This window comes from Mesoplodon mirus (genome assembly GCF_964341445.2).
Source record: "Mesoplodon mirus genome assembly, chromosome: 9".
NCBI lineage: Eukaryota > Metazoa > Chordata > Mammalia > Artiodactyla > Ziphiidae > Mesoplodon > Mesoplodon mirus.
This window is the reverse complement of record NC_138985.1, coordinates 69,939,220-69,963,168: the sequence shown is the minus strand read 5'-3', so window position 1 is coordinate 69,963,168 and position 23,949 is coordinate 69,939,220. Positions and strand designations below refer to the sequence as shown.

The 23,949-nt window shown below is 54.6% G+C and overlaps 1 protein-coding gene across 1 annotated transcript; it reads right to left on the bottom strand.

The window, feature by feature from the left end:
* Positions 1 to 7,503: 7,503 nt before the first annotated feature.
* GHRHR (growth hormone releasing hormone receptor) lies at positions 7,504 to 21,725 on the bottom strand (the record flags this gene model as incomplete). The annotated part of the gene is made up of 13 exons (XM_082632621.1): positions 7,504 to 7,629; positions 9,423 to 9,464; positions 10,068 to 10,197; positions 10,777 to 10,868; positions 11,558 to 11,627; positions 12,199 to 12,259; positions 12,547 to 12,700; positions 14,154 to 14,286; positions 15,029 to 15,126; positions 16,253 to 16,356; positions 17,044 to 17,151; positions 17,279 to 17,381; positions 21,669 to 21,725. 13 exons carry the CDS (start codon positions 21,723 to 21,725, stop codon positions 7,504 to 7,506), a joined length of 1,278 nt encoding a protein of 425 aa, XP_082488747.1.
* Positions 21,726 to 23,949: the final 2,224 nt, after the last annotated feature.

Genomic DNA, 23,949 nt, shown 5'->3' with positions numbered 1-23,949 from the left:
ATCTTGTGACTAGAGGCTCACAGGAGCCTAACGCTGTATCTCTCCTAGGAGCGATGGCTCCGTATTTGCTAACTCAGCGTTCACGGCAACTTTATAGACTGTAACTGGCATGACTAATGAGGCTCAGCTGTAACTACTGCCAAATGGCACCAAGCAAATAAAACATGGAAATGCCATATGACCTTGAGCAATGTCACTAGGTGGTCATGACAAGCCTCTCTGAGGAGGTGACCCTGGCACTGAATTAGGAGTCAGGGGAGACAGCGGCCAGGGGAGGTGCTGGGGGCAGCGTGTCCCAAGCAGCAGTCGTCCTGAAATGAGCACAGGCCTGGGGGGTTCTGGGGACCATGAGACGGCTGGTGTGGTCAGGGCAGAGCCCAGGGGAGGAGGATGAAGGAAGATGAGGCTGGGGAGGCGGGCAGTCCAGGCCACGGAAAGGAACTTGGGTTCTGCTTTCCTAGTCAAATGGGAAAGTGGGGAGGGCTGGGAGGGCCTTTATTCTTTCCTCGTGGGCCACGTCCTGTAAGGGCCGAGAGGCCATCAGTGAGGGGTCACCCTGTGGCAGGAGCTCTGGGGTTGTAACAAGGGCATCGGTGAAAGAGGATGGGTGTGGGACACAAGAGGGAGGCTGAGGCTTCAGAACCTCCTGATGGAGACTCAGGAATTAGTCCTGGAATCCGTGTGGGAACTGCTGGGCTGATGGGGTTTACACTCAGAACTGGGAGGGCAGCAGGAGGGGCTGGCCTCAGACACCCACCGGAGCTGTGGAGGAGCTGGGCGGGGGCTGGGGCGGGCCATGCGTGGGAGCCTCAGGTGACCTGCAGAAGATCTTCCCTCCAGTCTGTGTCAGGGCATGGGCAAGGCTCCCTCTAAGGGCATTTCTTCATAACCTTCCCCTAGCCCACCCTCCGGAAGACTTCCTGTGCTGGAGCAACCCAGAGCTAAACCCGGAGAAAGGTCTACACACACACGCACACACACACACACACACACACGCAGATATTCTCTTTTTGAAAGACCTAAACTGATCAGGCAGGTCGTGTGCACTGGGCCTCCCCACCTGCGTGCCAGCTGCTCCTCCTCCCAGGATCTTTCCCTTCTCCAAATCTTGCTCACCTTCATGGGCCCAACACACCACTGCCTCCCAGGAGGACTCCTATAACCGCTCCGACCTCCGCTGACCTCTGATATTTGAATCCCCTCCGTCCCCGCTGGCCTGAGTCCTACATGCCTCTGTTCCCAGTATGCATACCCGCCCCCACAAGCAAGGCTTAGGTCTCCACTGTGAGATCCCCAGGGCACAGGCCTAGCAGGAAGGTGTGCAGGAGATGAGAACTCCAAGACTGAGGCCAAGGTCAAGGTCAAGATTCCTGCAGATTGAGGACTGAGGACTTGGGCTGTGGGCGGGGTCAGGTCTGCCTGTGCAGAGCTGGCTAGTGTAGGAGGCATTTACTCCCCTGGCCACCCCCATACGCCCACAGAGCTCTGGCTGCTGGGCTGTGAGGCTGAGGGGAACGTCCAGCCTTCCCCCCAAAGCTGGTCCCGGGCTGTTTGCCTCCCTAAGTCCACAGGCTGCTGGATGCCTGGGAGGGGCCCTGCCTGGCAAAGATCTGTCCAGTGAGAACTCAGAGCTGCTCTGTACCAGCACCATGCCAGCTGAGCCCCGGGCCACGCTGGTGCCATGGCGATGCCACCACTGCCAGCCTGTCCCAGCCCCGTAACCATGGGAATGTGTGCAGAGCTGTGGCTGCTTATGCAACATCTCCGAGACTGGGAAACGGTCCGCCTATCAACCCAATCCTGCCTGCCGGCCTGACCTGCTCCCTGGGACGCCCGCAGACAGGCTCCGTGAACTTGGGTTATTGCCCCACCTGTCACCCCCCCAGACTCAGACACACACACACACACACACACACACGGCACCCTGTCTGTGGAAGGGACTCCTGGGGTAGAATGGTCTGGAGAGAAAACGGGTGGAAAGAGAAAGATGTGGGGGAGGGGGATGGACAGAGGGAACCACAGAGGATTCTGACAGGTTGGGGAGCTGGCCGTCTGGATACAAGCTAAAGGCTCCAGCCACCTGCAGCCAACCTCAACCCCAGATGTCCAGTATCATAGAGACGGGCCAGCTGCCCGATGGGCTGTTCTGTCACTTCCCACAGCTGGAAGCTGGGGCCCCATACAGAGGAAGAAAGAGACAGAGACAGCAAGGACAAGAGAAGGACAGAGACAGAGAGAGGGAGAGACAGGGAGAGAGAGAGATATACAGAGAGAATACAGAGAGAAATACATAGAAATACAGAGAGAGACAGAAATACAGAGACAGAGGGGGAGAGCCCCAGAAGAGAAATATCCACACAAAGAGATTCACATAGATAAGAGAGACAGAACAGACTGCCCCCCTCCAACCAAATAAAAGCCCCAAACATCTGCAGTTTACGGTTTCTGACTGGTCTCCAAAGCCTGGCTCTACCTCTGAAGGCAGCCCTGTTCCTAATGGTTCCAGGGCCCGGCCACTGGCAGCCCCAAAGTTTGGAGGGTGAGGTCATCACAGGATGGCTGGGCAGGACCAGGACATACCAGGGTTCCAGAGTCGGGGAAAGTGCCTGGATCTTTTCCTGCCTCCTACCCTGCCCCCTGCCCGGGTCCTCTCCACCTGTGGCCTTGTCCTGTGTCTCCCTCTGGCTTGCCCTGCCCTCCTTACTCAGTGTCAGTCCCCCCGCGTCTGAGCCCCTCTCTGCAATCGCCAGCCTTCCCTCGTCACTGGAATCTCTGGCTCTAAGTCTTCCTTCACCTCAATCGCAGCCTTCATCACAAGTGACTGCGATGCTCAGGCCCACTGGCCAAGCAGCCCCTCCGGGCCCTCCTCCTGGCAGCCCCTCCTTGCCCAGCGCGGAGCCCTTGCCCTGGCTACAAACCGCACCAGAGCAACTCTCATCCCCTCTGACCCCGCCCGCCTGTGTCCTTCCGGGTCTTTCCTCAACGCCCCCCACCTACACAGCTGACGCTTCTGTAACCTGCTCCATTCCATCCACCGTCCCCTCTGGCTTAGATCCAGGGGTCATCAGTGCAAACCCTCGTTTGCAAATACGGCCTGGAAGTCTCAAGTGCCACTGTCTTCTGGGCAAAACCCCACCCTGAGGAGGCTCCCCTTGGCCTTCTCTGGGCCAGAGACTCCCCCGAGGGAAATTGTCAAATTGTCGTAACTCCGAACTCACCTGCCCAGCTCGCCCCCCACCTTCTGCCACTACTACTTCCCAGCATCTTCCTTCTCCACAAGGCCCCACCACTCTCCACCCCCACCGCAGCTCCCCTCGCCCCGCAGGCAACCTCGCCTCCGGGGTGAGTGTGGAGCCAGCAGCCGGCCTCCTACACTGCCCACCCCGGCCCTCCTGTCGCCTGCATCTACCACCTCCCTGGGGGCAGGGCCCCCCTTCCTCAGACAGCATGCCCCCACCTGGGTCCTGGGGCCACCTTTTCAATGACCTCGCTCCACCACTTGCCCTCCCCCCATCCTTTGGTGACTCCTACATCCAGCTCATTAGCATTTATCCAGACAGGCTTCTTACAAAGAAACAAAGCCCCAGCAACCCACATTCCCCTCCCGATACCCTCTCATCTCCCCTCCCCCTCCCAGACCAGCCTGGGTAAAGGGCGTGTCCACACAGCCTGCTTCTGCGTCCTCACGGCCCCCTCACCGTGTAGCCCCCTCCAGGCTGCCTTCCGAGCCCATTTCTGCCCCAGACGCTCCTGCCCCTGCCGTGAGCTGTGCCGTCAAGTCCACGGCCCGCTTTGCAAGCCTGGTCTCAGGTCGTAGGGCTGCGCAGCAGCGCTCACGCCATCCCCATCCCAGTCCCTCTGGATTTCCTCCCACTCTCCGGCTGCTCCCTCCAGCCTCCTCCGGAGGCTCCGGCTCCGGCTCCTGCGCCGGGCCTGTGGATGTTCAGTCCCTCCAGCCCCCTTTCAGGCTCACACCTCACTCTCACCGCCCGGGGGTCAGACGCCACCACAGAGATTCCCACAACTCACGAATCTCACTTGCTAGCCAGGCCTATCTCCTCAGCTCCAGCCTGCCCCTTGGCATCCATCTGTCTCCCGTGCACCCCACACTGATCACGCTCCCACTCCTAAAACGTGCTCCTCTCCACCTCGGCCTCTTTCAGGAATCTTCCTACAAAACTCCCTTCTCTTCACCTCACACATTAACTCATCACCCAATTAGACATCTTCACTCTGGCCTAGTCTTTCCTACCACCATCCCCTGAGCCAAGCCTCCCTTTTCAGCCTCCCTGCTTCCAGCTGAGGTCTCCACCCAAACTTCAGTCTTCCCATCCATACCAGTCAGAGGGATTACTGAAAAAAACATGTCTCATTATATCACACACTTCCAACAGCTCTTGAGATGAAACCTCCTTAACATGGCTTTTCCTGTCCCTGCGTGATCTGGGTGCTGCCCACCCCACCTCATCTCAGGCCACCCTCCTCTTTTCTCACTTCAATCCAGCCACAGTAACTACTTTCAGGTCCTGCCGAATGACAAGCTCCTTTTCACCTCAGGGCCTTTGCATGTGCTATTTCCGCTACCTGGGATTTTACCCACTTCCTTACCCAGCCAACTCATATTCACGGTCTAATCTCAGCTTACATGTCGTTTTCTCTAGAAATCTTTGTTTGTTTGTTTGTTTGTTTTGTGGTACACGGGTCTCTCACTGTTGTGGCCTCTCCCGCTGCAGAGCACAGGCTCCAGACGCGCAGGCTCAGCGGCCGTGGCTCACGGGCCCAGACGCTCCGCAGCATGTGGGATCTTCCCGGACCAGGGCATGAACCCGTGTTCCCTGCATCGGCAGGCGGACTCTCAACCACTGCGCCACCAGGGAAGCCCAAGAAAGCCTTTTTCTTAACACTCCCAGACTAGATTTGGTCCTCTAGATGTTTCTTCTTTTGATACTCTATTTCTCCTCTGTACATCTATAGCCATTATCATGCAATTGTTTGAGCTGCATGACTGTGTCCCAGTGTTGGACATCTGTCATGTTCATGGCCAGCCAGCTTATTCTGAATGCCTGTCTTATGTCTGAGGAACTTGTGACAGTGTGTGGACCCTCCCCGGGTAGAAGTCAGCATGGGCTCTCTAGCACCCCCTGCAGCTAGTGGGCAGGGTCAGGACCAAGGCCGTGCCATCAGAGGTAGCTCTGTGAGACCTGGGTTCGGAAGAGGAAGCCAGCACCAAGTGCAATTGAGTTTTTGGCAAGATGGCAGTGGAGGAGTTTGGCTTTTCAGGACAGCCGTGTGGGGTGTCCGGCATTGCGTCCCCAGTGTTACTGGTGTGAGCACCTGAATCTGCAACCAGAAGTGGTGGAGTGGGGAATTCGCCACAGTGGTCCCCTGGTTGGGGGTGAGCGCTGCCTCTGACTGAACTCCTGGAGCCCAGTGAGCTCCCTGGCGTTCTCGACTAAATCATGTTTCTGCTTAACCCAGCCTGAGGGGTCCTGTGGCCTGCAACAGAGACCTCTGACTCATATTCTAACCAGACCCTAAGCCCCTGAATAGGAATATTCTGGAATTGTTTGCAGCCGTGTTTCTAAATGCTAGCAAGGTGTCTGCCACCTAAGCAAGTACTTAGCAAATAGGTGGTCCCACAGAACCCAGAGCCCTAAAGGAATGTCCATGAATATCCCTGAGGAGAACAAAGTCTGAGTCTGATACCCACCATCCTGTCCTGCAGACCCTTCCTCCAAACGTTGCTCCTCAAGCTGAGATCAGCCACACTCTTGCTTCCTGCCCGGCAGATGGCGGCTCTTGGCCTGGTGGGGTTCTAGGATCTATACGACCAGCCCGAGTCCCTTCCTCCAGGAAGCCTTCCTTGACTGCTCCTGCCCTCACCGACACCCTGTTCTCTGAGTTCCCACAGCCCAGAGAATTTGAGCCCCACACACCCGTTCTTACTCACATCCAGGTTTGGGCTCATCCCTGGGGGTCTCTTCAACATTCCTGGGGTCTCCCCTGGGACAGGGAACAGGCCCCTCTTTTTTACCCTCCCTCCTGCTCCCCACAGTGGAGAGGAGTACAGGTTGGCCACAACAGGGAAGTTTCTTCCTCCCCTTTAGGAAACTCCTTTCAGGACCTGAGGAGAGGCTGACTGGAAGGATAATGCTGCAGTGGCTGATGAAAAATCCTACTTTCCCTGCTAAAACCAGGGGCCCAGGGAAACCCCTCGCATCTGGTGTGAACCCTGTACAGAGAGGTTCTCTTATCCCTTCAGCTCTCACTCTTCTTATCAGCTTCTTCCTCCTCAAGACTGGGGTCAGAAGGGCTCGGGGGTGTCCCATTCCTCCCCCTCCTCCAAAAGCCTCCTGCCCCGCTACGCTGGCCAGACCACGAGGTCCTTCTTCCACCAGCCCTGTAGGCTCACTGTGGCCCAGGCCAGGCGCTGGGAGCCCTGTGTCCATCTCCAGCGTTGGGGCCTAATCAGGGAGCTTGGTCAGCCCGGCCAATGTTCTTGACCGTCATTGTTCTGCCACCTGGTGGCCAAGTTAAGCATTGCTCTTCTCAACTCTGTTGCCTGTAATTCAATGTCCCTTTCGAAAAGCTCTCAGAAGTCACCTACTGACCGACTCCTTCCTGCTGCAGATGGGGTTGCTGAGGCCCTGAGAAGGGAAGGGTTTGCCGATCAAGGGATTTGCCCAGAAACCCTCAATGTAGCCCCAGGCAAAGGATCCTTGTGGGTTTCCCTGGTGGCGCAGTGGTTGAGAGTCCACCTGCCGATGCAGGGGACACGGGTTCATGCCCCGGTCCGGGAAGATCCCACATGCCGCGGAGCGGCTGGCCCGTGAGCCATGGCCGCTGAGCCTGCGCCTCCGGAGCCTGTGCTCCACAACGAGAGAGGCCACAACAGTGAGAGGCCTGTGTACCACAAAAAAAAAAAAGAGTACAGACACACACAACACTACACATTTTGCAAGAACACAGAAACACAAGAATTCACATTTAACACATTGGAATGTTTGCCTGTGGGAGGAGGGGAATGGGAGTGCAGGTAGAGACAAAAGAGAATACATTTTTTTAATGAATTAAACAAGAGGATCCTTGCACAGACAAGTGATGGGGACGTGACATGAACTGAGACGCGATAAATGCACGTCTGCACCGGGGGTTCAGATAAAGCCTACAGATCCCTCTCCTGCAGAGGCGCACGGTTTCACTCAAACGTGTATCTATTCATTTACAAGTTTATTGGCTCCTCTGGCGTTAGGCTACGGTCCAGACTCCAGGAAGAGGAACATGAGAAGAATAGACAGGAACCAAGGAAATCAGAGGTGGACACACAGAGACCCGGGCGAAAAGAGTCAGGGGCAGGACAGGGAAGAAAGGCTGGGCAGCAGCTTGGGTGGAGGCGTCAACTGACGGTTCCCAGGGGGCGCTGCTCCCACTCCTCTGAAGGGTGGTGGGCCCGTGTAGCTGCCCAAGTTCAGGTGTGGATTCCAGTCACGTGATGTGGCCAGCCTAGCACACAGATGTCAGCACCTTCGCCCTTGAGTGGGAAGGCATCGTCCACTTGGCGTGAGTCCTCCAGGCTGGCAGAAGTTCAGGATCATGGCCACGCCATCTCCGTGAGATCTCAGTCCTCACCTCCAAGCAAGGACAAGAGGGAGGATGTTAGGAAGGTCCCACTGCCACTTCTTTACTCAACCCCAGTAGGGCTGAGGGCGCAGGGGGAGACCATGCAGGAGAAACAGAGACAGGGGTTCCTGGAGCAGGAGAAACTATGGTTGGCCACAGCCACTGCTAAGTACTACCTCTAGAAGATACTACTTCCTCCTTCCTGTATTTCTGACTATTCCCTTTGACTCCTTTCCCTTTTAGCACTGCCTTTGTCTGGGCCCAATTAAAGACATTTATGGGTGCTTTCTTGAGTTTCTGGCCAAAAAACTACTCTGTCTTCCCCAAAAGCTTAGACCATCCCCTGTTCTGGGGCTCATTCCTGCCCCTGCCCACTGAGCTAAACTGTGGCCACTGGGAACCTGTCCAGGGGACATGACCTGAAGGAAGAGAGGCCTCCAAACTCTGTCTGAGGAGGTGCAATTGAGGGGATTGAGAGTAACTGAAAGAAAAGCCACTTGGGAGATGTGTGTGGGGGGATGTCTGTATTTTCACATCTCCAAGGGGCTGCTGGGGCAAAGAGGCTGCTGAGAGGCTGTGACATTTCTGACAGAGCTGAATTTAGGCTGTGACAAAGACAAAAAGGAGACAGATTTCCATTCAACATAAAGGTGAGCTTCCTGATGATAGAAAGTGTCATTGATAGGTAGTAAGCTCCCTGTCTCCAGAGGCATTTAACTATCTGGTCCCCAAACCTCTTCCTGGGATAGATCCCTTCACAACTCTCTGTGGAATCCCCTTTTCCAGATCCCACCCACCTCGCCCCTCTCAGCAACCCCAGGGCCCATGAGCCACTACAATCAGATACTGCAGTCCTGTGTCTGCATCCAGACGCCAGATAAGGCTGCAGAAGACTCCGAAAGGTTAGGGTGGGAGCAAAGAATGTCAGAGGGGAGGGAGCCAATAAGAGACAGTGGTGGCAGAATAAGGGGGTGCAATGCTCCACAGCTGGGGTACAGGTCCGAACATCCAGGTCTCCAGCAGAACACAGAGCCCACAGCAAATCCTTGGCCAGCAGAGGGAGCCCATGACTCTGCCTGTGCACACAGCAACAGGACCTGGTTGTCTGGGGCACTGAGTTAAATTCTCCCACCCCTCCCCATAAAGCAAGTCTGTCCTAAAGGAAAAATGCAGTGTCTTCTGGGTGGGATGTTATGATTCACTCCTCTTTACCATCTCTCCATAGTTCTACATGTGCACCGGTACCATCTATTCTGTCTATTCATGTGTTTGTCCACCTCTGTTTGGTCTGTTCTTTTTGTGCATCTCTCCTCCAGGTGCTCTCTCTCAGAGTCCCTGGCTTTTCTCTCCATCATCCTCCCTGTCTCTGCACTTGAATTTATTTTCCTAGACTTTGTATGTCTACCTCTGATTTTCTTGGTTCCTCTGTGTCTTGTCCCTGTCTCTCTAGGAGCTGACTTATTCCTTCCCCCACTCTCTCTCGTTCAGTTTTAGAAACACAGAATTAAAGGATCCTTTTAACCCACCCCTGGATCCCTCTTCTGATCCCTGAAAGGCCTTCTCCACCTCCTGCTGAATGGACAGTAATCTTGGCCCAGCCCAGAGGAGGGATGGATAAAAGATGTGTACAGGAAGTATTCAGGTTAAGCTCAATCCAGGAACTCAGGACAGATTTCCACAAAGGATTGCAGGACTCAGTGTTTGGCCTGATCGGGGATTTACAGGGGCTGGGCAGGAGAGAGGCAGCCTTAGGACTGGTGGGAGGGAAGGCTTAACAAATAAGGATAGCCTGAGTCACATACCTCTTGGTTGAGGAAGCAGTACAGGATGGCAACAATGAAGCCCTGCGGGGCCAAAGAGAAAGGACCCCATCACCTTGGCCTGGCCTCAAGGTGTCTGCAGTCTTCCTATTACCTTTTTCCCCTACTCTCCGCCAGGCTGTGACTTGGACCAGGTCTTTGGGAAAAGGGAAAGTAGACGTATTCATCACTTACCATGTGCCAGGCATATTGTCACATGTAATTGTCATAGCAAGCCTGCCAAGGCTGTAGTGTTGGCCCCGTTGGCCTGTTTCTCTGATTCTCTTTATTTCTGCATCCCCTAGTATTAAGCACAGAGCCTGACACATAATAGGTGCTCAGTAAATGTTGAATAGATTGGATGGATGGATGGATGGATGGATGGATGGATGGATGGATGGATGAATGGATGGGTAAATGGATGGATATGTAGATAGGTGCATGAGTATTTGAATGAATAGAGAGATGGATGGATGGGAGAAAAACAGACAGATGGATATTTGAATAGATGGATGAGTGGCTGGAAGGAAGAATAACAAGCCTAGTTGCCCTCACCCTACCATGAAATCAACCAAGCCTGTGGGCGGCAGCACCTTCCTCCTGCCCAAGGACTCAGAGGGAAGGAGTGAGTGCTATGGGGGTCCTTACCTGGAAGGAACCCAGTCCCAGCTCCAGGGGGAGGCGAATGCCCAGGCCAGCACTGTCAGGCAGGAAGTTGAAGATGACGTAGTGAATTCCAAACAGCGGGATGAGCAGAAGGGTTGACTTGGAGAGACGCCTGCAGAAAAAGACAAGCCCAAGGCTGGAATTAAGTCCCGTGGGCCCCTACCTACTTTCACTTCCCACCAGTTTCCCATATCAATTCTACACACCAGCCACCCTGGAGAACTCCTCACATGCACCCTGGGCTTCCTTACTTTGGGCCCTTGGCTTCTGCTGTTCCCTCTGCCAAATTCTCTTGCCTCAATTTATTCTAGTCAAGTCTATGCATCTTTCAAAGTCTAGTTCAAAGACACCTCTTCCAGGAAGTCTTCCCAGACTGTACTCCAACCCCACCATCTGTTTAGAAAGGATCTCCTTCCGCAGGCTCCCGTAGAAATTGATCCCAACACTCATCAGCCTATTTGGCCTGGCAACTGGCTGTTTGGAGCCCCATCCTTCCTATATTGTGACCTACTGGAGGGCAGGGACCATATCTATTCTCTCCGGGGACATAGGGACAAGCACTGGACCAGGATCATGGATGCCTAATCGTGCATAAAAGAGAACCATGCTGACTCCTACTCCAGTTATGTCCCCAGAACCCCCAGAAACACACACACACACACACACACACACACACACACATACACATTACCAGTACTGATGCTGGGTGTGGAGGCTGCCCTGAGCTGGCTCCAGTTTCCTCAGCAAGATACGGATAATATTGAGAAAAAGCCCAAAGTTCACCTGGAAATAAAGGTGTAGGAAGGTGGAAGGCAAGGGTCACGGGTGACCCAAATGGCCTGGGGTGGGACATCCTTGGGGATTAGAAACCTCAAATCCTTGAGAGGCAGGGATGTGAAGGTAGATGGATGTGCAGGTCATTGCTCTAGACCTTGTCGCCTGAGACTGGACAGTCCCATAGGGGCTCAGGGTCCCCCTCCCTTTCCAGTCCCAGGACCAAGGGTGGGAGGTCAGGCCTTGCCATCCTGCCTCCAGCACCTCTCAGGCTCTTCTCTGGCACAAAGCATGTGGCCTTCTGTTTGCACAACTGCAAAACTGACAAAAATGCATACATTCACCCAGGCCACAAAAACCAGTCCTAGCTGCCCTGTCTTCCACGTGGGAGCAGGTAGGAGTTTCAGCTGCCGCGTCTTCTACTCTCCCAGCCCAGCCTCACTGCAGTGGTAGGTGATCCGCAACCAGGGCGCCAGACTCATCAAAACTCTGAGCTAGAAGAGGCCTGAGCGTTGGTTTTACCAATGGGCTGCTGAGGTCCAGAGAGGGCCTCACAGAGAATCTACAGCAGAACAAGGCTGGAACCCCAGGTGTCCTGACTCCCAGCCTGGAGTCGTGTTTCCTGCTGTGTATGGCTGCTCGGTGGACCCAGGGAGGTTGGCTGAATAAAGCATAGGACACTGGCCCCAGGCACTGACCCCAACGGAAAGGACGATGGGTCCTTTGATGATCCACCAGTAGGGGGAGCTGTCATCCAGGTCCCAGCACCTGGGGAGAGGACAGGCCAGGACTGATGGGGGGGCGGGGTGGGGGGAATGGGGTGGGAAGAGTGCAGCTGCTGGAAAGCCTTCTTCTGCAGCACCCATGCTCCTCCCTCCTCCCTACCTACCAGCCTCTGGGTGCCTCACTTTGGAATTTGAGCCTTCTAGCCTCACCCTACTCCCAACCAGCCTTATCTATGTCCTCTCAGACATTTAGGCACTTTCCAAAGGCGTGCCCTGATCCAAGCTGGGTTCACTCCTTCTCTCCACCTAGGTGGTTGAGTTTCTCAAAACTCAGTCTGTTTGCTGCCTTCTTCTGGCTCCAACACTCCCCCTGTTCCAGAAGGCCCCCACTTACAGCCCCCTGCCCCCTGAGCCCCGAACCCTGAGATTCTGTGCCCCCTTCTTGCCCAGGCTCAAGTGCCTTTTGTGCGATCCACGACTGCATCTCCCACCCCTCTCCCAAGCCTGGGAGTTCTCCTCTTCCCAGCTTGGAGGACAGCCTCATTGCCTGAGCGTCCAGTCCATGCCCCATGGGGACCCAGTACGGGTGTCATGAAGGGATAGCCCAGACTCACGCAACATCCTCAAAGGCCAACTTGCAACCCACCCACATGCCGGTGAAGAGCAGGGGTAGCCCTGAGGGGGTACAGAAAAGACACGAGTAAGGGGTCTTCATCCTATGCCCACCTCCCACCACTACAGCCAGTCACACAGGGCACTGTGAAGGCGGGACCAGGAGAGAGCTCAGAGACCGGGGACCTGGCCCTGAACTCCAGCACTTGCTGTAGGACTGTAGGCTGCCTTTCCTCTCCCTGGGCCTTGGGGTCATCGTGAGTGAGATGAAGGGACCTTGGTGTGAGCTCCCTGGGCATCCCCGACCCCCCAACACCAGCACAGTGCCCAAGCCAGCCCTCGGTGCTCACCCCAGCCAGCAAAGACCAGCCACCAGAAGGTCCTCCTTGCACTGGGTGACGTGGAGGCCAAGAGGCAGGTCAGGTAGACAGCTTCTGCCAGCAGCCAGCTGAAGTTGGTCATGGTGGCGAAATGGGAGGTGGCCACAGAGACCTTGCACAGAACCTGCGGGCCAGGGGCTGGGCGCTTCAGAGCCCGGACACCCAGTGGAGCCCCGCCAAGTCTCCCCTACCCTGCTCAGGCCCCAAACCTCCAGGTCTCCTCCACCTTGGGCTGCCCCAGAGGGGGTGTGGTAAGGTAATGTGGTGGTTAAGAGCACAGATTTGGGATCCAGACAGCCTGGGTTCAAATTTACCATCTGGATAACCTACCCACACCTTAGCTTTTCATCTCTAAAAGGAAAAACCTGCAATGCCGGCTCGTGGCCTCATCATAAGGATTAAACGGAAACCCTGTATATAAATTGCTACTGTTTTTACTCTCACCCCATCCCTCCTGAGCTCAAGTCAATCCCTAGAGCTGAGGATATGGAACACCATTTATTCATGCACGGCTCCATCCTGTGAACAGACACACATGTACCCGTGCATGCATTCATGCATTCACTGCATGACTCTGCTCATCTGTCGGGTGTGGAGCGCTCGCCTCTGAGCTCAGAATGGCCCAGGCTTGGTCCCTCTCCCACCGTTCAGTTGCTGGGTGACATCGCCAATTATCCCTCATCTACATATGGGACTAAAATGAAAATAGATGTAGGAAGTAAAAGGAGATAATATATGTAAAGCATTTAGCGTAATACCTGGCACATAAGTGCTCGATACATAATGCTATTATTATGTCTTTCATTAACGAATGAAGGTCACCTGTTGGTTTGTTCATTCATGTAGATGTTCATTTCCAGCATGGTGTCAGAGTACCTGGTAAGTGCCAGGCCACCACACTCAGCCCAACTTCCCTTATTTTCGGTCTCTTCTCATAGTCCACCTCCCTGTCCCCAGGATGACACCCCTCTTTCTTGGACTTGCCCCAGCTTCTCCTGTCTGTGAGAGCGGGTCCTCTCACACTGGACACGTTCACCCTGGTCCTCCCCATTCCCTCCCTATCACTGCTGCCCACCCAGCTCCAAAGCTATCTCCTCCCTGAAGCCCTCTCTTCTACCTAGTGGTCCCATAAAATCTGGTATAATCTGTCCCCGTAGGCACCCGGGGTGCTTCTCAAGGGAGGCACACGGCTCTGCCTAGGCCCTGATGTACGCACGCCCAGCACAGACAGACAGTGCTCAGAGGAAGTGTGAAATGGAAAGGCTGGCTGGAGTGAAATGTGGTCCGGGTTGGGATATGGGATGGGGAATGGGACAGGAATACAGAATATGGAGTGGAGAGTGGAATAAGGGAAGCGCTGTGGATGGGCACCGTCGTCCAGGAAACAGCCAGAGGATTTAGAACTTGACCGCAAGGAGGGGGAGGAAGGGGGAGGGGTGATTTCCCGCTCTGTCACTCTGTCGTTAGCAAAGCGGGAGTCGCAGGGTCAGCCCCCACTACCCCCACAGGCACATCTGCATCTCTAATCCAACCTCCTCACCCGGACCCGCACCAGCACCCCGACCCATGGCTGTTACAGTGGAGAAGCTGCAGTGGTCCGTGTCCTCGCCGTGAAAGAGGGTGGCATCCTTCAGGAACACAGCTCCCGCCTTGAGAATAAAGGTGATGAACAGCTGGGTGTGGATGTAGTTCCTGGGGCAGTGGAGCCTCCTGGGGGGACAGGAGGGGTGAGGAACAGGAGGCAAGGTGGGAGAGGGGCTTCTGGTGTGCTCAAAGAGGGCTTGGGGAGGCTGAGCAGGGCGGGAGGTGAACTGAATTGGCTTGGATTGGATTGGATCAGATTGGATTGGATGGATTGCGTTGAACTTGAGGCTTCAGCTATAACCTTGCAGGACAGCTGGGCTCAGGGTAGGTGAGAAGACAGAGAATAGCAGTCCCTTGCCTTCAGGGAGCTCACGGTGCGGAGGACAGAGGCAGAAAGGACAGCGTCCTGCCCAGGGGAGCCCCCTGATGATCAGAGAGAGGAGACTCACCCCCACGAGACAGAGAGCAGCGCAGGCCAGGCTGAGGGGTGGGGTGAGGTGGGGCTTTGAGAGGGCAGAGATCAAAGCATTAAAATAGTCAAGAAGGGCTTCACAGAAGAGCCAAAGAGGATTCTTGAGGCAGATGAGAGCTGAGCTTTGAATTTTAACGGATATGAGGGCCCTGAGAAAAAAGGAGGCAGGCATTCCAAGCAAATAGAATAAGTTCCACACAAGCAAAGGTGTAGAGGTGGGAGCCAGACCTGGAGTGTGAAGGGATGGGTCTGCTCCTGGGGGAAGGGAAAGGAAAAGTTAGAAATGGCCGATGCCAGATCTGGGAATGTCTTGAATATCCAGGTAAGGGTTCAAGTTTGGTGCTGTGGACGATGCAGAGGGCGTAGTTTCTGGAGCAGGTGATGAGGGTGGCGAACCTGAGGGCAACCAGGATGGTGATGGCCATGAAGAGGGCCACGGCAGAGACGCTGTGGCCCATGGTGTAGATGATCCTCACGGTGGAGAAGTAGGATTTCTGGGGAAGGTGGAGACGGAGGAACGCTCAGCAACTGGGCCTTTGAGGAAAGGGAGGCTTGACAATCAAGCAGGTGACATTTTCAATTCTATCGCGAAACTGCCCATGTCGGGGCAGGGGTGTCTGTGGGGACCACAGCAAACTCCCTCGGAAACTGAAGCGAAGCTTTTGTTTGCAGCCTGTTGGCTGGTGAGGAAGCAGGGGAGGGGTGGGGGAGGGGAAGGGGGAGCTAGATGCTTAACTCTGGCTGTCGCTGGGGGTAGGGGAGGCTGCCACAGAAACCGCACGTCCCTGGGGACTGACAAAGCTCAGGAGGAAATCGGGCTTGTTTATTGACATCCAGCTTGCTCACTGGCTTGGGAACACGACATCCCCAAATAAAGGGGACAGCCAGGGACAGCTTCAAGGAAAAGCTCTTTCCAAGACCAAGGATTTGGATCCATCAAAGTCAAGCCTGGACTCCGGAGCTGGAGACGGAGCATGCAGCCTTGCGGGGAGGGGATCGATCCGGGACCCAGCTCCACTGAGGGATGCAGGGGCGATGTCCCCTCCCAGACTCAGTCTCTTTATCTGAAAAAATGTCAGACTCATGCTTTGCCTTCAGGGCTGGGGGGAAAGAGATATGGGATTATGGGTGTGGAGGCACCTTGCAAAGGCCCTGCTCAATTTGGAAGTGTGGGGTGTGCCAGCTAGGTTAGGGGGCAGTGACATCACTCCAGGCTTTGGTTTCTCTCGCTTGCCCACAGACTGAGGGCCAGAGAGGGCAAGGAGCTTGCCCAGGACCACTAAGGGCCTTTGTTTCCCAGAACTACTCTCAGCTCCCTGCCCTGGAGGCCTGGGCACAGAGAGGGTATGCCAAGGAGAAAAGAAGACGGTGGCCAGCACATCTCCTTCCCTGCCCCCTGCCTCCCCTCTCCCTCCTAGCTGCATGGCCCACCTGTCACTCTTGAGCAAGTTAGAATAAGACCCCCTCTCTTCCAGACACCGCCACCTTCCGGAAATGTGCTGTAATGAATATTCCAACCTGCTGACTACAATGGGAATGGCGGCCCCTACAGTTGTGCGGTCCACCACCCAATCAAACATCCACAGTGACCCTTCCTCCAAGATGCCAGGAGCCTCTCACCTCTTCAGTTAGCAGCTCCAGGGGCACAGGGCAGGCCTCAGGATAGGGCGGGAAGGGCTCAGACCAGCCTGTGATGGTGCAATCCCGCTTCAAGGCCCCGGCCCCTGGGAGGCAACAGAGGCGAGGAAGGAGAGATTTTGTCAGGACAGCTCCTTCTCTCTCCCCAGGAGAGGTTGGGGAGCTGGGGAGTGACCCTGGCAGGGTCTGCACAGACAGCCCGTCTCTGCAGCAGAGAGAGAGGAGCCTTCTCTCCAGAGGCCTGGGGTCCAGGCCCAGCCTACTTGGGACACGGTCTAGGAACTTCCTCTCTGGCCTCAGACTCACCTCCTGTTCATTGAAAGAATGGTTCCCTTGAGGAACAGAGTAGCGAGGTGGGCCTCCAGCGTCCTAAGGGCAGTGGGGGAAAAGGAGGCCCTCTCTGCCCCTGGAGGGACCGTCCACCCCAGACACCCAGGCCAGGGAGGTGAAGCAGGCAACTTCCCAGAGGACATTTACTCCATTCCAGGCCCTGAGTTCAGCACTGCCAAGCCCCGATCATTAACCCCACCCTCCGCGCAGTTACTGCTCTTGTTTTCCCCAGGTCACGGGAGGTCAGAGAGCTGAGGGTCTGGGAGGGTGACTGACTCGCCCAAGGTCACACTGAAAGAGGGGAAGGGGGAAGGTGGTGCTCAATCCGGGTCTGCCTGGCCCCAAAGCCAGGGGGGTGGCCACCTCATTCTGCCACCACCAGATGAAACCACATCACCTCCGCGTCCTCCCCCTTCCCCCATCACACCCCCATCGCCCCTCACCTGGCTCTGAGCTGAAGTGAGAGAAGAAAGCCGGACAGGGGAGGCTCACCCATTCGCCAGAGCCTGCCGTCGGCCAGCACAGCAGCCCATCCCAGGTCCTAGGGCAGCCTAGGCAGCGAGATGGGGGCAGAGGACACTCAGCCCAGGGGACAGGCTTGTCCACCATCCTGAATGGGAGGCTGGAGGAGATCAGGAAACACATGACAAGCCACCCCCGCCCTCCCAAGCCACGTACCCAAGGTGGAGTTGGACATCCCCTCTGCCGCTTGTAGACAAGCTCGCTCATCCTCTCTCAGCTGGGTGATGAAGTCACACTCTGGGTGCACGTGGCCCAGTACCTGCAGGAGAGAGTTAATGGGATGAGCTAAGCCAACTGGATGCTTCTTCTGGGTCTGCTGGTCTAATGACCTGAAGACAGAGATAAAGCCTGATTCATGTCCATGGCTGTGCTCTTAAGCACAGGGCCTGACTCATCCAGGTATGCTTAGTGGATATTTGGACGAAAGGCAGGCAAGCAGGAAGGCAGGGAGGCAGAGAGAATAGAGATTTGGACTGATGCTTCCCCTTTTCATTTCATGGAAGTTCTGAGTCACATTAAACAAAAGTCTTCAGAAGATCTCCCAGAGATGGCCAACTCAATAATGCATCCATGTAGCAGCCTTTTTTCCTTCTTTGTTTTACTCCCCTACTCTATACTCCCACTCCCCGAAGGCAATTCTGCATAAAGTACCTTGGTAGACAGAGTAATGGCCCCCAAAAATGTGCATGTCCTAATCCCTGAAAGCTGTGACTATGCAACCTTACAAAGAGACTTTGCAGATGTGAGTAAGTTAAGGATCTTGAGATGGAGTGATTATCCTGGATTATCTGGGTGGACCCAGTGTCATCACAAGGGTCTTTATAAGAGGGAAGCAGGAGTGTCAGGGTGAGATAAGGAGATGTTCTGACAGAGGCAGAGGAGTGAGTGTGTGAGTGTGTGTGTGTGTGTGTGAGAGAGAGAGAGAGAGAGAGAGAGAGAGAGAGAGAGAGAGGGAGAGAGAGAGAGGGAGAGATGAAGATGCTACACTGCTGGCTTTGAAGGTGGAGGATCATGAACCAAGGAATGCAGGTGGCATCCAGAAGCTGGAAAAGGCAAGGAAGCGAGTTCTCCCCTACAGTCTCCAGAAAGGACCATGCAGCCCTGCCAACACTTTGGTTTTAAACCATTGAAAACCATTTTCGACTTCTGACCTCCAGAATTGTAAGAAAATAGATTAGTGCCATTTTAAGTCACTAAGTTGGTGGTAATTTGTTACAACAGCGATAGGAAACTAATACAACTACCTACACGGATGCCTTTGTCTCAGACTCTGCTTTCAGAGGTACCCTGACAAAGATATGTGAAAAAAATGGGTGGATTAGTGAGAGGATAGATGGATAAGTGAATGAGTAGATGAATGAGGTGTAAGAGCAGATGAATTTGGATTCATGGATGAATGAATGAATGGGTAACTGTGTGGCTGGCTGGTAGAATGAGTGAACATACGTACAAATGTACAATAGATAGGTGAATAGATAGACGGATGCATGAATACATGCATGGATGGATGGATGACTGGATGCATGGTGGATGGGTGGACAGGTGGATGGATGAGGGCATGCACATGAAGATGGATGGATAGGTAATGGATAGATACATGGAGAGATAACGGGTTTGTTGTGTGACTCAGTAATCATGAAGGATTACAGTTTTAGTAGTTTCCCAGAGTCTGATGCCACCCAGTGACCACAGGGAATGATCCCTGGAAGCTGGTAAAGAAGCTGTTTTTCTGGAAACTCTCTAGCAGTATTTCTGGAAGTGTGCCTCATGATCTAACTGCAGATCACCTGGGATGGAGCCAAGAATATGCAGAGATCTATGGCTGGATCTAGGACTTTGCATTTTAACAAGTTCTCTAGGAAGCTGGGAGTCAAAGGCAGGAATTCTTAACACCTCTCCCTCCCACTGCCCCAGACTGGAGAAAAACTGAAATGGACTGTCCAACAGGGCACAGCCCCAGACAGATACATGTGAGGGAACCCAGCTTTATAAGACATGCTCCTTACACTGTGAATATGACCCATAGCCCACATTTGTGTACAACATGCACATCAAATTCAATCAGTGTAGATTTCTGTCCCCAAGGATTTCACAGGGAGGAGTGGAGTGAGGGTGGGAGCTAAAACCTGGTCCTGATAGATTCAATACAAATTGATCAGAGGCAGGACAGGCACTGTGGGAGGGTGGCCCTTCTCACAGGGACCGAGAAGGTGGCATTTGAGCCGGACCTGAAAAAAAAGGAGCATTTTTTTTTAATTGGTGAGGAAAAGAGCACTTGGGACAAAGAACGTGCACAGACAAGGGAGAGGGCAGATGCACCTGAGCTGAGTGAGGGGAGAGCCCTTCCCACGGCCATCCCCGCACCCACATGCACCCACACATGCACACACAAGCCCCGATGTCTGGCACAGAGTCTGTATCAGCAGGTGTTTAATTAACTCCCAGTGTCCTTTGACTGAAATCCAGGCACGGCAAAGAGCACAGTGGATGCGAGACAGGGACTGGGGTCAGAGAGAAGGGACTTCAAACACCAGAGTGGGGACAGTGGACAGTAGGTGACCACATGGAAGGGACCCAAGGACTGGCCAGTGGGCTAGGAGAGGACCTGGAGACCCAGCCCAGTAAGTAGGCTCACCCCTACCAGCCCTGCCCTACGGGGAAGGACACCCCTGTCCTGACCTGCTGACCCTGTTCGCCCAAATCCAGCTTGGGCTCAGCTCTGCCACCTCCTGCTTGGGCCCCTGGGACCTCAGGTTACAGATTTCCACCTGCTGCCCAGGCTCTGGGTCTCCAACCTGGTGGTGCCTCTTGGCTTCCTCCCCGGGACTCAAGGACCCAGGAGCCATCTCAGAGCAGAGCATCTCCCCAGTCTTAACTCCCCCACATTCCCCAGTAGGTCTGATGGTCAGAAGCGGGTAGATGGGGAGGGCAGACTCGCCTGATATGGGACTGCGAGCTCCATCTGTCTTTCCTCCCCCTCCACGTCTGCAGCCCATCCCTTCCTGGGATACCTTCTCAGGGCCCGACTAGGGAACTACTGAGGCCAGAAGAACTAGGGCCCCTGGTGGGAAGCCTCCCACCGAAAGGAGAGACAGACAGCCCTCACAGTTCCTAAGGGGAGGAAAATTCAGGGAAGCCCAACTCATGACCCAGATGTGTGGTGACAGGTGGAGACGGCACGGGGTGGTGAACGGTGGACCGTTCCAAGACTTACCCAAAGGCTCCTGACGGACGCCCCCGCCCCACTCACCTAGGGCTCAGGGATCATCTGGCCCCTGTACCGGACCCACTCCTCCTGAGGGGAGACTGTGTCACCCTGCATACCTCAGCCTTGCTGACCGTGACTACAGCTAACCCGGGGTCTGTACGGGATGAAGGCCACACTGGGAAACAGTGACTTGGTGCTGGCCCTGACCCTGCCACCAGCAGCTGAATGACCCCCACGGGATCTCAGTCTCCCCTCCTAAAAATAGAGCATTCATTGTAGGGTGCACACTGATGAGAGGCAGGAGGCGCCCCTCACTGAAGAGGGGAGGGCACAGAAGTCTCCCATACTACACCCCGTGCCCAGCCTTTGACAAGTCAGATCTGACTTCATGCACAGCAGCCCTAGGGGGCAGATACTGTGTTCTTCTTTTACAAAGTGAGGCTCAGGAAGGGACTTGCACAGATCACATAGCTAGTTTCACGGCTCCAGGATTCAAGCCTAAAGGCCATGCATGAGGGGCAGGTGCAGCACAGTGCCTGGGAGGCGCGGCTCGGGCCCCCGCCCACATACACACACTCACACGCAAGCCAGTGGAGGAGAGGGAGCCCTCAGTCCCCGCGGGCTCTCAGGAGTCCCCGGGAGCTGCAGCTGCCTCCGAGACCTGTGTCTCCCATCCACGTCCCTGTCACTTGCATGCACTCCGGGAAAGCATTCTGGGGAACTGCGGCACATTCAGAGAGCGCCCCCTCCTGGCAGCCTGTTCTCCAGCACGCTAGGCTTCCGAGCAATATCTGATGATGGACAGCTTCTCAGGGCCCCAGGGCGTATCATGCGAGGAAGTGTCCCCCAGATGCCGGAGGGGAGCAGCTGCTCACTTACTATCCAGGGCCTCTCAGTCCCTGGCCACACCCTCTTCAAAGGAAGCAACCAAATGGAGTGGCTCCAGGGGTCGTGGGGAGAGGGAGGGCTCTGGGGAGCTTGTCGGAGGAGGTGGTGTGGATAAGACTTGGGGTGTGAAGGGGAGGCGGAAGTACTGTCTTGGGACAGAGTCTTGTGGCCCCCAGAGGCCCTGGGGGGAGCAACGGGCAAGCAAATTCCGTTCAGCCCCAGGAAGGACGGTTTGCTTGTCAGAGTTCCCCAGGGATGAGCAGGCTGCCTGGGAAGGGAGGGGGGGAGAGGAGGGGGCCACGGAGGAGATGAGGAGTTCTGCAAGTCAAGCCACCACTGGCTTGGTAGAGAGACTCCTGTGCTGGTGAAGGGTGGACCCCAGTACGGCCCTGTGGCTCCCAGATCTCGAGCCCAGTGGGAGGGGCAGGAGGGTCTGAGCTGGCTACTCACGATGGGTAAGGGGCGCAGCAAGCAGAGGAGGCAGGCACCCCACACCTTGCTGTCCATGGTAGGGGCGTGGCAGCGGCTCCTCGGTCAGCCTCGGTGAGCCCCGCTCTCCTGCCCACTATCCCCTGCTCCTGTCGCCGCTGCCAGCACACCGTCTGCCTCCCCTTCCCAGGTGGCTGTTTGCATAGGCAGGAGCCAGCGAAGGGGACAGAACGGCTGAATATTCACCAGGATTACAGGACACCGTGCCCATCTCAGCCCCGGCCTTGGGGTGGGACTCCACGTTCCCAGGAGAAACGGGTTGGGCCCCTGCAGCCCCCTTCCACTCTGTCGGTAAGTCAGCCTGTGTCTGTCCTAACACCAAGGTCACAGAGAAATGACAGCCACGGGACACCTTGTACCCCAGTAGGTCAATATTCTTTATCGTTTTCTTCTCTGAGCCCAGCCCTCTGTGGGCCCACTCTGGAGAGATTCAGAGAAGAAGAAGAAGGCCTGGACCCACCCTCAGGGAGCCCCCAGTTTGGTTGTGATCCCAGCCTCATCCGCAGTGCTGGAGGGTGAACTCTGAGCCCTGGGGTGAGGTGGATAGGGTGTCAGTGGGGGCTGGACAGTAGGAATGAGCTTAGAAAAGGGCTGCGCAATCACGAAGCACCCATATGGGCTGGTCGAGAAGGTGACATATCAGCAAAACCTCATTTCTGTTCCCGGCAAGGATGCCAGCCTGGATGGCGAGGTGAAGTCTGCAGGTGTCCAGGCTCTGGACTTTACAGGGGGACCTTGTCAACTCTCTCCAGAAGTCCTCATGGCAACAGAGAAAAACGGGAAACGTGCAAGAAGATTCATGGAGCTAAGCCATCCTGAATGGGGCAAAACCACTGTTATCAGGGGCAGAAACAAGAGGACCTACACAAGAGCTCGGATTATTTTGCATATTCATTGCCTGGTTATTTTTATTATAGTTTTAGACTTTAAAATGAGGAATCCCAATTGGCCAGGCTACAGACAGTGTTCTAAATTGCCCTGGATCCTCCACGGCACCGGGGGGATTGGAAAACACATTTGATCTTCCAGGGCCCTGAATGCGCCAGTACCTGGCAGGTCCCAACGTCTGCGTGCAGGTCTGCATTCCCAGAGCTTGACGGGCCAGACGCTGTGACACAGACATGTTTACAGCCTAACTCGAATCATGAATGATGAAGCTCCTTGCCCCTGCCACGTCTGGATTGAGGAATCGTTTTACATCAGCAGGGCTTTATTTTTCCATTTGTGTTCATCACCAACAAAGAAAAATATTTTGAAAAGAAAACATGAAGCATCCCCGGCCCAGACATTCCTGCCCTTGAAGTAGCGTTTTCATGTGCTTGGCCGTGACCTGGGGCAGGTCTCACACCACAACTAGCTCGTACGTTTGCAGGACGAAGCAGAGCCCCTCTGTTGACAGGCTGAGTGAGGATGCAGTGCCGGAAGCGGAGCATCAAACAGGTGTATCTTTAAGGGACAGCCAGAGTCTCTGTCCCCTAGCTGCAGAGAGACAACAGCCCAAGAACAAATACCGCAGTAATCACTGTTAATAATTAGTGTCAGTTAGTATTACTGAGGGTTAATAATTGATATTAATACTACTGGTAATTATTATCTAAATTAGCGATTCTTTTTTTTAAAGAATTAATTTTTTAACATCTTTATTGGTGTATAATCACTTAACAATGTTGTGTTAGTTTCTGCTGTATAACAAAGTGAATCATCTATATGTATACCTATATCTCCATATCCCCTCCCTCTTGCGTCTCCCTCCCTCCCACCCTCCCTATCCCACCCCTCTAGATGGTCACAAAGCACCCAGCTGATCTCCCTGTGCTATGCGGCTGCTTCCCACTAGCTATCTATTTTACATTTGGTAGTGTGTATATGTCCATGTCACTCTCTCACTTCGTCCCAGCTTACCCTTCCTCCTCCCCGTGTCCTCAAGTCCATTCTCTACACCTGTGTCTTTATTCCTGCCCTGCCCCTAGGTTCATCAGAACCATTTTCTTTTTTAGATTCCATATATATGTGTTAGCATATGGTATTTGTTTTTCTCATTCTGACTTACTTCACTCTGTATGACAGTCTCTAGGTCCATCCACCTCACTACAAATAACTCAATTTTGCTTCTTTTTATGGCTGAGTAATTTTCCATTGTATATAAACTAGCGATTCTTAACAAGGAGAAATTCTGTGGCCTGGGGAATCTTTGGCACAGCCTAGAGTCAGTTTTCAGTGTCACAGCCAGGGGTCAGGGGGT